Here is a 13,896-nt window from a genome sequence, read left to right as displayed (position 1 = left end):
GCACCATTTGAAACGCTGCTACCCTTTAATAAATGGGTTAATTTTTGTAACAAAATTTAAATATGTGTGTGTGTGTGTGTGTGTGTGTAGTTAGGGGACACAATAGTTAACAATTCTAAAAAGGCCACAAAACTAAAAATTAGCTTTTATACAATTTAGGACATTTAGTTTGGCAGTTCCTATTTTACTTCCACTTCTGTTAATCCTGTTGATTTTTGTTTCCACTTCTGAAAATGACAGATAATACAAGCAAGGGAGCCGTTTTTTATGGGAACCAGCAGAGGCTGAGCTCCTGCTGGTCCGCCTGCTTCAGGGGGCTGCAAAACTAACGCTCGGGTTGAACAGTATCAACTCGCTTCGCTGCGGTCCCCAGAAGGCCCCTGGCCGAGAGGCCGCAGTTACAAACCCACGACCAATCAGGGTGAGGAGTTCCCGCGCGTGCGCATCGTGTCGGGGCGGGACTTCCGGCGTCCTCCTTTCGGCGGTCATTTTCGCTTCCTTCTGGTCGGTTCGGCCTCGGAGTGTTGTGTCAGGTTCTAGGTGACGGGACCGAGAAAGTCCGAGGGGAGGGTCTGTCCCCGCTACTCAGGGGTGCGTCTGAGGCTCGGCGACGCAGCACGGGCTGCCCTGCGCCAGGCCCGGGAGAGTGACCACCGTGCCCGCGTCTCGCCTCCTCTGTCGCAGCTCCCGGCCCCGCTCCGCCCAGGGAGTCCGATGGCGGTGGCGGCCCTGAGGGACCCGCCTGAGGTAAACACTCGTCCTCCGGCCCCTCACCGCCCTCACTGCACTAAACACTAAAGCCCCGAGTGCGGGACGCCTGCTCATGTGCCCGCAGCCCAGGTGGCGATGTCCAGGACGGTGAGGAGGCCTTGGGTGGGGCGTGGGCGAGGGTGACAGGCGGAGGGACCGGCAGGTACAAAGGCTTGGAAGTCGGACTGAGCCAGGAGGATTCGGGAAACCTGGGGTGCATCTTATGACTGCAGTAAAGAGAGTGTGAGGTGGAATCACGCCTAGACCGGCAGAGAGAGAGGTTGTTCCTTTATTCTGAGGGACCTGGGAGTCACAGAGGGCTATGAACGGACGAGGAACAGTGTATGTGAGGGCTTTAAAAGTTTTCAAAGAGCTGCTCAGAGAAGAGAACGAACGGATTGGAATGGGGGTGACAAAGAGAGTCCTCGTCCAAGGTCACAGGATCTGATGAGAGGCAGCATTGGTTAGTCAGTCAGCCCGAGGTCACTAGGTTCCAGGGTTGGGTGGGGATACAAGGGAGTCCTGCACACATGGAGCCCAGCCATGGTTGCCTTCCTTTTTCGCCCAGGTTCTGAAGGTTGAAGAGGCACTTATGGAACCTATGTAAGGCAGGAGAGGGTGTCCCAGTCCCTCACTGGTTCTGGGTGGCTAATACTGAAACAGAGATCAGAAGCAAGGCAGGCAGGGCTTTCCCTGGCTATGGGCTCCCTCAGAGAACTGGGATTGTACCAGATCATATTTGATTTTGTTAAGCACTCTGTGGATGCCATGTTCCAAGTACCTGGGTGAGTCCAGAGAGGTGCCTGTGATGTGGGGCAGGGAGGTGGTAGAGCTGTGGGAGTGCAACTGTGAGGTCTGAAGATGTGAAAGAGGTTTGGTCAACTGAATGACGTGCACATCAAGGGGAAGTGTGAGCTGAGGGCCCACAGGACCTGGTGTTGGGGATTAAGGGTAAAGATGAGCCCATGTTTTGCTGTGTCTTGGAGGCACAATGTGGGAGACCTCAGGGGAATTACTTCGGGGGAGGGATGGGGCCCTGTAGGCCAGGCCCAGAGTTTAGATGGCGTTTATCCCCCCGGCCACCGCCTTTTGTGGCTGAGGGTTGAACACAGTGAGGAGAGATCAGGCATCATTGGCACGAGGCCTGACGTGGGGAGCTCTGATGGAGGATGACCATGGAATACATGTGTGAGGAGATGAATTGTGGGTCCTCAGAGAGAGAATGTTTATGTTTCATCTATCTCATTCATGACAGGGTGGTGTGACCTTTGAGGACATTGCCCTGTACTTCTCCTGGGAGGAATGGAAGCTCCTTGATGAGGCTCAGAGACACCTGTACCATGATGTGATGCTGGAGAACTTTGCACTTATATCTTCACTGGGTAAGAGCCTCACCCTCCCCAGTGACCTGGGCTAGGCTCTGTATCCTTCCTCACCCTCTCTTCTCCAAGGTGTGCTCTGTCCTTCTCACATATGGACCTTGGGCACTGTTTGTTTCCCCAGCTTTCTGGGTAGTTGCTGTGATAGGTAGGGCTGGGTTGTTTGCACTGCCCTCTTCTCTCCCCATAGCCCCAATACAGTCTGTACTTAACCCTCGTAGGGATGGATTTGAGGTCAGCAGTCTTGCAGTTAGGCTAATACTTGCCCTTTCCCTGGTCAGGTGGTGTATCCACGTCCATGGCACTTCTGTGTCCCAGGTTTTGTTCCTTTTTATCATCTGACATTTTGTTCTGCCTCCATATGCCAGGAATTGAAGGTATTGTCATGACCATTACTTACTTGGACCATGGGCTATTTTCCAAGGCTGTCCTTCATGGTTTTACTTGTAGTGTTTAGATCTCTTTTCTTTTTTCTTTTCTCCAGCTTATTGGGGTATAATTGACAAATAATACTGTATGTATTTAAAGTGTACAGGGAGTTCCCTGGTGGTCTAGTGGTTAGGATTCAGCACTTTCACTGCCGTGGCCTGGGTTCAGTTCCTGGTAGGAGAACTGAGATCCCACAAGCCGCGCGTTGTGGCCAAAGAATAAAAAAAAAAGGTAAAACGTAAAAGTAAGTACACAGTGTCATGATTATATATATACACACACACATTGTGAAATGATTACTACAATCAAGTTAATTAACACATCCAGTACTTCACATATTATATTTACATTTCCTGTGTGTGTGAGAACCCTTAAGATGTACTTTCTTAGCACATTTGAAGTATACCATACAGCATTATTAAGTATAGGCTCCATGCTGTATTAGATCCTCAGAGCTTTTTCATCTTATAACTGACCAACATCTCCCCATTTCCCCTAGACCTGAGCCCCTGGCCTTCTACTCTTTGTTGCTATGGGTTCAACTTTTTTTTTTTTCAAGATTCCACATATAAGTTTTAGCATACAGTATTTATCTTTCTCTGGCTTATTTCACTTTGCATTATGCCCTCCAGGTTCATCAGTGTTGTCACAAATGCATGATTTCCCTTTTTATGGCTGAATAATACCCCACTGCATATAAATACCAGGCTTTATTTACCCACTCATCTGTAGACAGATACAGGCATATTGCAGGTTTTGTTCCAGACCACCACAGTAAAGTGAGTATCACAATAAAGCAAGTCACTTTTGGTTTCCCAGTGCATATGAATGTTATGTTTACATTGTACAGTAGCCTGTTAGTGTGCAGTAGCCTTATGTCTAAATAAACAACGTGTATAACTTAGTTAAAAAATACTTTATTGCTAAAATAATGTTAACCATCATCTGAGTTGTATCTTTTTGTTGATGGAGGTTCCTGCCTTGATTTTGACTAATCAAGGTGCTGACTGATCAAGTTACTGAAGGCTTCGGTGGCTTTGGTAATTTCTTTAAATAATATAACAATGAAGGTTGCCACATTGATGGACTCTTCTTTCATGAATGACTTCTCTGTAGCTTGCGATGCTGTTTGATAGCATTTTAAAACACAGTAGAACTTCTTTCAAAATTGGAGTCAATCTTCTCAAAGCCTACTGTTGTTGCTTTATGAACTAAGTTTATGTAATATTTTAAAGCACTTGTCATCATTTCAACAACCTGCACAACATCTTCACCAGGAGTACATTCCATCTCAAGAAACCACTTTCTTTTCTCACCCATAAGAAACAACTCTTCATCTGTTAAATTTTTCTCCTGAGATTACAGCAATTCAGTGATCTTCCAGCTTTACTTCTAATTCTCTTGCTTTTTCCACAACATCTGCAGTTACTTCCTCCACTGAAGTCCTGAACCCCTCAAAGTCATCCAGAGAGTTGGAATCAAGTTTTTCCCAACTCCTGTTAATGTTGATATTTTGACCTCTTCCCATGATTCACAGCTGTTCTTAATGGCATCTAGATTGGTGAATCCTTTCCAGGAGGTTTTCAATGTACTTTGCCCCGATCCATTAGAGGAATTACTATCTATGGCAGCTGTAGCCTTATGAAATGTATTTCTTAAGAATTGACAGTGTAAACTACTTGATCCATGGGCTACAGAATGGATGTTGTAGTAGTAGACATGAAAACAACATTAATTTTATATATCTCCATCAGAGCTCTTGGGTGACCAGCTGCATTGTCAGTGAGCAGTAATATTTTGAAAACAATCTTTTTTCAGAGCAGTAGGTCTCAACAGTAGTCTTAAAATATTCAGTAAACCATGTTATGAGGAGACGTGCTGACATCCAGGCTTTGTTGTTCCATTTATAAAATATATGCAGAGTAGATTTAGCAGAATTGTTAAGGGCCTAAGATTTTCAGAATGATAAATGAGCACTGGCTTCAACTTCTAGTCACCAGCCTCATTACCCCTAATAAGAGAGTCAGCCTGTCTGTCCTTTGAAGCTTTGAAGCCAGGCATTGACTTCTCCTCTCTAACTGTGAAAGTCCTAGATGTCATCTTCTTCCAACATAAGACTGTTTCATCTACATTAAAAATGTTTAGTGTAGCCACGTTCATTAATTATCTTAGCTAGATCATCTGGATAACTTTGGTATAGCTTCTACATCGGCACTTGCTGCTTCACTGTGTGCTTTTTTTTCACCTTGTACTTTTATTTTCTGGAGACGGCGTCTTTCCTTAAATCTCATGAACCAACCTACGGTAGCTTCAGACTTTTTTTTTTTTTTTTTGGCAGCTTCTCACCTCTCTCAGCCATCACAGAATTGGAGAGAGTTAGGGCCTGACTCCAGATTAGGCTTTGGCTTTAGGGAATGTGTGGCTGGCTTGATGTTGAATACAGATCACTAAAATTTTCTCCATATCAACAATAAGGCTCTTTTGCTTTCTTATTTGTGTGTTCACTAGAGTACCACTTTTAATTTACTTCAAGAACTTTTCCTTTGTATTTATTGATACAACTTGGTTAATACTGTTTGGTCCAAGAAGCCTGTCTTTCAGCCTATCTTGGCTTTTGACTTGCCTTCCTCACTAAGCTTAATCATTTCCAGCTTTTGATTTAAAGTGAAAGATGTGTGATCCTTCCTTTTACTTGAGCACTTAGAGGCTATTGTAGGGTTATTAATTAGCTTCACTTCAATATTGTTACATCTCAGGTAAGAGGGAGGCTTGGGAACAGGGAGAGAGATGGATTGGCCAGTTGGTAGAGCAGCCAGAACACGTATAATGTTTATCTATTAAGTTTCCTGTCTTATATGGATACAGTTTGTGGCACCCCAAAACAAAGATCACTGATCACAGATCACCATAACAAATGTAATAATAATGAAAAAGTTTCAAATATCTCAAAAAATACCAAAATGTGATGCACAGACACAAAGTGAGCAAATGCTGTTAGAAAACTGGTGCAAATAGGCTTGCTTGACACAGGGTTACTGGAAACCTTCAATTTGTAAAAAATTGTGTTATCTTTGAAGCAGAATAAAACAAGGTATGGCTGTACTTAGGTTGTTTCTAAACCTGGGCTATTGTGAATAATGCTGACATGAACATGGGGGTGCAAATACCTCTTTGAGATATGGATTTTGTTTTCTCTGGATATACACATAGAATTGGGATTTTTGGACCATATAGTAGTTCTTTTTTCAATTTTTAAGAAATTCCATACAGTTTTCCCTAATGGCTGTACCAATTTACAGTCCTACCAACAATGTAGAAGGCTTTCCTTTTCTTCACATCCTCACGAACACCTATCTCTTGTCTTTTTTTTTTTTTTTTTTTTTTTGTGGTACGCAGGCCTCTCACTGTTGTGGCCTCTCCCGTTGTGGAGCACAGGCTCTGGACGAACAGGCTCAGTGGCCATGGTTCACGGGCCCAGCCACTCCATGGCACGTGGGATCCTTCTGGACCAGGGCACGAACCCGTGTCCCCTGCATCGGCAGGTGGACTCTGAACCACTGCGCCACCAGGGAAGCCCATCTCTTGTCTTTTTGATAGTAGTATTCCAAACAGGTGTGAGGTGATACCTCATTGTGGTTTGGATTTGCATTTCCCTGATGTTAGTGATGTTGAGCACCTTTTCATGTACCTGATGACCATTTGTATGTCTTTGCATAAATATCTATTCAGGTCCTTTGCCCATTTTTAATTGGATTCTTTCGTTTTTTATTGTTGAATTGTATGAGTACTTATATTTTCTAGATATTAACCCCTTATCAGATAAACCCTTTACAAGTATTTTCTCCTTTTCCTTAGGTTGTGTTTTCATTTTGTTTCCCTTGTTGTTCAGGTTTTTGGCTTGATATACTCCCACTTGTTTATTTTTACTTTCATTGCTTGTGCTATTGGTGTCATCCAAAAAAATCATTGCCAACACCAGTGTAAAGGAGATTTTTCTCTGCGTTTTCTCCTAAATGTTTTACAATTTTAGTCTTACATTTAAATTTTTTAATCCAATTCAAGTTAATTTTTGTGAATGGTGTAAGATAAGGGTCTAGTTTTCTTTTTTTTTGCATGTGGATATCCAGTGTTCCCATCACCAATTATGGAGGAGACTGTCCTTTATCCATTGTGTGTTCTTGAGGTGCCTATCAAAGATGAGTTATATAAGTGTGCCTTTATTTCTGGGCTCTCTATTCTGTTCCATTTGTCTATGTGTCTGTTTTTATACCAGTGTCATCATGTGCTAATTACCATAGCTTTGTAATATTTTGAAATCAGGAAGTGTGATGCCTCTAGCTTTGTCCTTCTTTCTCAAGATTGCTTTGACTATTTGGGATTTTTTGTGCTGCCATACAAATTTTAGGATTGTTTACTCTATTTCTTTGGAAAATGTCATTGGACTTTCGATATGGATTGTTTTCAGTCTGTAAGTTGCTCTTGGTAAAATTAACAGTATTCTTCCAATTTAAGAACACTGGATGTCTTTCCATTTATTTGTGTTTTCTTCAGTTTTTTCCATCGTTGTCTTATAGTTTTCAGAACACAGATATTTCATTGTTAGTTTATAGAAATGCAACTGCTTTTTGCATATTGATTTTGTATCCTGCAGCTTTACTGATTTGGGTGGGAGGAGTCCCTGGGGTTTTCTATATAAGAGCATATCTTCTGCAAACACAGACAGTTTTACTTATTTTGTGATTTTGATGCCTTTTTTTTTTCTTTCTGATAACTATGTGTTCTGGCTAGGTCTTCCAGAACTGTGTTGAATAGAAATGTGGACAGTGGGCATTTTTGGCTTGTTCTGGATTTCAGAGGAAAGGCTTTTAGTTTTTAAACTTTGAGTATAATATTAGTGTGGGCTTATTGTGTATGGGTTTATCGTATTGAGATACATTCCTTCTATACCTAATTTGTTGAGAGTTTTTAACATGAAACTATCCTCAATTTGTTTAGTGCTTTTTCTGCATTTTTTGAGACATTCATATGATTTTTATCCTTCATTCTGTTAATATGGTAAGTCATGTTTTTTGACTTGTATATGAGGAACTATCCTTGCATCCCAGGGATAAATCATACTTGATAATGATAATAATGTAAGATTCTTCTTCTGCAGTAAAAACACCAAGTCTTAACCACTGGATGACTGCCAGAGAGTTACCTAAATTTTTTTTTTATTATTCAATAGTGTAAGATTCTTGAACGTGCTATTGAGTATTTATTAGGAATTTCTCATTCTATGGTCACCAAGGAGTTTGGCCCGCAATTTTCCTTTCTTGTAGTTTGCATATCTTGCTTTTGAATCAGGGTAATGCTAGCCTCAGAAATTGAGTTTTGAAATGTTTCTTCTTAAGTGTTTTGGAAGAGTTGAGGAAGGATTGACATTAATTCTTCTTAAAATCTTTGGTAGAATTCACCAGTGAATCTATCTCATCCTGGACTTTTCTTTGTTGGGAGATTTTTTTTTATTAATGATTCAGGTTCCTTACTTGTTGTTGGTCTATTCATATTTTTTATTTCTTCATGACTCATTGTTGGTAGGTTGTCTGTTTCAAAGAATTTATCCATTTCTTCTAGTTTATCCAGTTTGTTGGTATTTAGTTGTTCATAGTAGTTTCTTATGACCTTTTTATAAGTAGCCACTTCCCCAATGGAATTTCAAATCTCTTGTGTGGAACAGCATCCCACTGACTCATTCTTAGATGTGACACATCCATTTATGATGATGTTGCCTCCTTCCTATAAAGTTAACATGTACTTCACCAGCATTTATTTGCATTCAGGTTGCTGCTGTGGAGCAGAGGATGCAGAAGCACCCTTTCAACAAAGCATTTCTATAAGCATGTCACAGGCCAGGACTCACAGGGAAGGCTCATTTTCCCAGAAGAGCCACCCCTGTAAGAAGTGTAGTCTGATCTTGAGAGGTGTTTTTCACTTGGCTGAGCATGAAGAAACACAACACAGCCAGAAAGTGTTTGGGTGTAGAATATGTATGAAACGATTTCATTTTAGTGCAAACCTCCAGAAACACCAGAAACAGCATATGGCAGAGAAATCCTTCAGAAACGCTGTAGTCAGGGCCTTGTTTGTGAAAAGCTGCAAATGCCATGTGTCAAGGAAGCCCTTTACCTGTGAGGAAGTAGGGAAAGATTTTCTGGCCACCTTGGGACATCTCCAGCAACAGATCACTCACACCAGGGAGAAGCCAAACAAGATTGCCCAGCGTGAGGCAACTTTACAAAGCAGAGAAAGTCATTACAGCTGGGGAGAATTCAAGAAAGCCTTCAGCCCGAAACATGCACTTGTTCAGAACCAGGGTGTCCACCCTGGAAGACATTGTTTTGTGTGCAGTGAATGTGGGAAGACATTCAGGTACAAATCCTCATTTGTTGTGCACCAGAGAGTGCATACTGGAGAAAGGCTTCGTGTGTGTCGTGAATGTGGAAAATCTTTCAGGCGAACCTCAACCCTCAATCTGCATCGAAGAATTCATACTGCGGCAAGGCAGTACAAGTGCAGCAAATGTGGGAAATCCTTTAACCAAAACTTTGTCCTTATTTATCCCTGGAGGAGACACATTGGAGAAAATTGTTACTTGTGCAGTGAATGTGCACAGTTTCCTAGCTGTAGATCCATCCTAATTCGACAACGGACAATTCACACTGGAGAAAGGCGTTATGAGTGTACTCAATGTGGGATATCTTTTAGACGAAAATTTTACCTCATCGTACACTGGAGGGTTCACACAGGAGAAAAGCCTTACGATTGCAGTGAGTGTGGGAACTCTTTTACCAATAGCTCGGTGCTCGTCCTACACCAGCGGGTACATAAAGGGGAAAGGCCTTTTGCTTGCAGTGAATGTGGGAAATCTTTTACCAGTAGCTCGATACTCATTCTCCACCGGAGAGTTCACACAGGAAAAAGGCCTTATGAGTGCAGTGAGTGTTGGAAATCCTTTAGTCATCAGTCTTACCTCACTCAACACTGGAAGGTTCATAGTGGAAAAAGGCCTTATGAATGCATTGAATGTGGGAAATCTTTTATGTCTCGCCGTGGCCTCCATTATCATCAGAGAGTTCACACTGGATCAAGGCCTTATGAATGTAGTGAATGTGGGAAGTCTTTTACCTCTCACTCTGGCCTTCGTTATCATCAGAGAGTTCACACAGGAGAAAGGCCTTATGAGTGCAGTGAGTGTGGAAAATGTTTTACCTCCAGCTCTGCCCTGTGTTATCATCAGAAGACTCATGCTGGAGATAGGCCTTATGAGTGCACTGTATGTGGGAAATGTTTTTCCTCTGGTTCCACCCTCAGTAATCATCAGAGAGTTCACACTGGAGAAAGGCCTTATGTATGCAGTCAATGTGGGAAATCTTTTTTCTCTAGTTCCAACCTCAGTAATCATCAGAGAATTCACACAGGAGAAAGGCCTTATGTGTGCAGTGAATGTGGGAAATCCTTTATCCAAAGGTGCTCCCTTCTTAAACACCAGAGAGTTCACACGGGAGAAAGGCCTTATGTGTGCAGTGAATGTGGGAAATCCTTCACCCAAAGATGTCACTTTCTTATACACCAGAGAGTTCACACTGGAGAAAGGCCTTACAAGTGCAGTGAATGTGGGAAATCCTTTTCCACTAGTTACAACCTCAGTAATCATCAGAGAATTCACACAGGAGAAAGGCCTTATTTGTGCAGTGAATGTGGGAAATCGTTTATCCAAAGATCTTACCTTCTTATACACCAGAGAGTTCACACAGGAGAAAGGCCTTATAAGTGTAATGAATGTGGGAAATCTTTTACCACTAGGAGGAACCTTCGTTATCATCAGGGAGTTCACACTGGATAAAGGCCTTATAAGTGCAGTGAATGTGGGAAGTCATATCTATAGTTCCATCCTCCAGGATCATCAGAGAATTCATGTAATCAAAAGGTCTTATGGGGGCTTCCCTGGTGGCTCAGTGGTTAAGAATCCGCCTGCCAATGCAGGGGACATGGGTTCAAACCCTCGTCTGGGAAGATCCCACATGCCGTGAAGCAACTAAGCCTGTGCATCACAACTCTTGAGCCTGTGTCTAGAGCCCAGGAGCCACAACTACTGAAGCCCAGATGCCTAGAGCCCGTGCTCCACAATGAAGAGTAGCCCCCACTCGCTCCAACTAGAGAAAGCCCACACCCAGGAACAAAGACCCAACTCAGCCATAAATTTAAATAAAAGAATAATAAATAAATATTTTTAAAAGGTCTTATGAATGCACTGTATATGGAAAATCGTTTAGAGCAAATTCTTATCTCACTGAAAACTGTAGAGTTCACAATGCAGCAAAGCCTTTATGCATGCAGTGAATGTGATAAATCTTTTTCATCTAGGTCCAGACTTTGTTATCATCAGAGTGTTACGATCAGAACAGGGTCAAGGCTTTATGAGTGCAGTGAATGTGAGAAATCTTTTATCCAAAGATGTCACCTAATACACCAGAGAGTTCACACAGGAGAAAGACTTTATCAGTGTAGTGACTGTGAGAAATCTTTTACTATTAGGTGTGGCCTATGTGATTATCTGAGAGTTCACACTGGAGAAAAGCCTTATGAGTGCAGTGAATGTGGGAAATCTTTTTCATCTAGGTCTGGTTTCCATTAACATCAGAGTTCACACAGGATCAAGGCCAAATGAGTGTAGTGAATGTGGGAAATCTTTTATTTGTAGTTCCATTCTCCATGAACATCAGAGAATTCACACTAACAAAAGGCCTTATGAATGCACTGAAAGTGGGGAGTCCTTTAGAGTAAATTCTTATCTCATTGAACACTGCAGAGGTCATACTGGAGAAAAGACTTATAAATGCAGTGAATATGGGAAGTCCTTTTCGTCTAGGTCCGGCCTCCATTATCATCAGAGCGTTCACACAAGATTGAGGCCATATGAGGGTAGTGAACATGGGAAATCTTTTCCCCAGAGCTCTACAGTCCTTCACCATCAGTGTTCACAGAGGTGAAAGGCCTCAAGTGTCTGGTGAATGTGGGTAAATCCTTTACCTCTAGTTCCACCCTTTATTCATATCAGAGAGTTCACAGGAAAAGCCCTATTTGTGCCAAGAATTTGGGAAATCCTTTCCTAAAGAACTTTCTTGGGGCCTCCCTGGTAGTGCAGTGGTTGAGAGTCCACCAGCCATGCAGGGGACACGGGTTCATACCCCGGTCAGGGAAGATCCCACATGCCATGGAGATGCTAGGCCCGTGAGCCATGGCCACTGAGCTTATGCATCCAGAGCCTGTGCTCCGCAATGGGAGAGGCCACAACAGTGAGAGGCCCGTGTACCGCAAAAAAAAAAAAAAAAAAAAATTCCTCATTATACATGGTAGAATTTACACTGGAGAAAGGCCTTGAACATGCAAAGAAATGTGCAATTTTCTAGTTCAGGGTAATGACGTTGGGAGAAACTGAGGAGCCACCCATCTGAATTCAATCTCATATGTCCAGTTGTCCACAGGGGGAGATACCCCTTAAGTTTCAGTTACATGGGAAGCATGTGTGGCTATATTGCACTTTGTAATCTGTCCAGGGCTTTTCCCAGATTTATGTCACTGCCCATTTCTGTGGCCATTTTACCCCTATCACCTGGCAGGTCCACACCATGGGCATCAGTCACCAGCCCAGTGTGCTCAGGGAAACTGACCTCTGTTCTTCCAAGTGTTGGAGCAAACCAGGAATAATAGCCCAGTTCCTTCGGGGTTGGTGTTCCCCTCTCTCTGACTACGTGTACAAAAGCCTGAAGGAATGTTGGCCCCGAGAACGTCATATGAATTCAGCTGACAATGTGCAGAGAAGGACAACATTTTCCAGGGACATGTTCTCAAATGCTCAGTTTTTCCGTCTAGCAAGTCACCAACCCAAACTGTGTGCCACACATTGTTTTGGTTTGTATAATATGGATGCCTTACTGTTTAAGGCCTACTTTGTTTTTGGAGTTCTTTGTACTGCTAGAGGTTTTTTATAAGGAGATTTGGGCTCCACAGGCATGGGCCTCAGGGAGGATAGTATGATGGCAAAAATTGGCTTGCCATTTTTGGTCAAATTTGCATTGGTGCCGGTGAAGTTGTAGGAGAGAGGGCAGGGCTTTTTGGTCCTCATTTGAAGCCTGGATGCTGTGAGTTTTAGGAGACTCAGACATCACCCTCAAGAGGAGTAAGATGTGACAATCTCAAGTTCTTGGAACAGCATGAATTTTTTCCCCTGTTCACAGGGGATATCACGAGAGATGTCAGCACTGTTGAGAGGAATCTCCTCCCTTGGTTTTGCAAAAAGCATGTGCCCTGATGTCCAAAATTCCATGGGTGACAGTCACTGGTTGTAAGACTATAGGGGTCAGGTTTCTAATACAGAAACTGGGTTAGTAGGGAGCAGAGGGGACAGCAGCCAGCTCATTGGAATGTGCCTCTTCTAAAAGTGCATCCACGGATGTCTTTGTGATGATGACCTATGTGCAGGATCAGCGTGTACACAAATCTCAGAACCTTCAGGCATGTTTATCTTGTGTAGCTGAGGTCATTGTCAGAGAAGACAATTGGAAAGTTTTGTGGATTTTTGTAACCTCCCTGCAATGTTCGCCTCAAGGCCGTTGCTGCACAGGCAGAAAAAAGAAAAGTAGAGGAAAGTAGTCCAGGGATGTGGCTCTTGTGAGCCAACCAACATTCCTGTTGACTGAAGTGGAAATATCCTTTATTACTCGCCAGGGTTTGCTGCCACTGAGGCAAGACTGACACCCAGAGGGCATGACAAAAAGATGGTGGAGTCATTATAGGGCTGTCAAATCTATTTTCCAAAAAAGTGGGGCAAACATTTTGTTTATCCTAAAGTGTTTTTTTAAAGTTTTATTTAGGTGTAATTTACATGTAGTAAAGTACACATATTTAAAGTGAAGTATTTGGTAAATATTGACATACACATAATACCTGTGAAAACATCATCACAGTCATGGTAATGACCATATCTGTCACCATGTATTTGCCTGATGTCCTTTTGCAGTCTCTGTGTCCCTGCCCTTTTCAGCCCTCCAAGCCCCCATTGATTTATTTTCCATTATAATAGATACCTTTATGTTTTCTATAATTTATATGATGGAATCCTTAAATGTTTACTCTCTTTTTTCTGGTTTCTTTTATATTTTATAATTATTTTGTTATATGATGTTATATTTGTTATACAGATGTTATGTAAGTAGTTCATCCCTCCCTTTTATGTTCTTTTGTGGTTCAGTACTCTTATCTTTAGATATACTGCTATTTATCCATTCACTTGTTT

General features: G+C 42.4%; 2 protein-coding genes across 5 annotated transcripts in view; one reads left to right on the top strand and one right to left on the bottom strand.

Moving 5' to 3' along the window:
• LOC101284368 (zinc finger protein 211-like) overlaps positions 1-13,896 on the top strand; it is a 274,839-nt gene that overhangs the window by 33,456 nt on the left and 227,487 nt on the right. The window contains exons 2-3 of one of the 4 annotated variants that reach the window (XM_049703231.1): positions 2,006-2,132; positions 8,381-10,839. The exons of the other annotated variants lie outside the window; for them this stretch is intronic. Coding sequence (XP_049559188.1) covers positions 2,006-2,132; positions 8,381-10,443 — 2,190 coding nt within the window. The 3' untranslated portion in view covers positions 10,444-10,839. Of the gene's footprint in view, positions 1-2,005; positions 2,133-8,380; positions 10,840-13,896 lie in introns of those variants that run through there. 4 annotated transcript variants of the gene reach the window in all.
• The window catches only part of LOC101283876 (zinc finger protein 551), a 270,119-nt gene that overhangs the window by 120,499 nt on the left and 135,724 nt on the right, over positions 1-13,896 (bottom strand). The gene's annotated exons all lie outside the window — the stretch shown is intronic.

Source organism: Orcinus orca, chromosome 20 (genome assembly GCF_937001465.1).
Source record: "Orcinus orca chromosome 20, mOrcOrc1.1, whole genome shotgun sequence".
NCBI lineage: Eukaryota > Metazoa > Chordata > Mammalia > Artiodactyla > Delphinidae > Orcinus > Orcinus orca.
The sequence above is the reverse complement of the archived record's forward strand: the minus strand, read 5'-3'. Positions and strand labels throughout refer to the sequence as shown.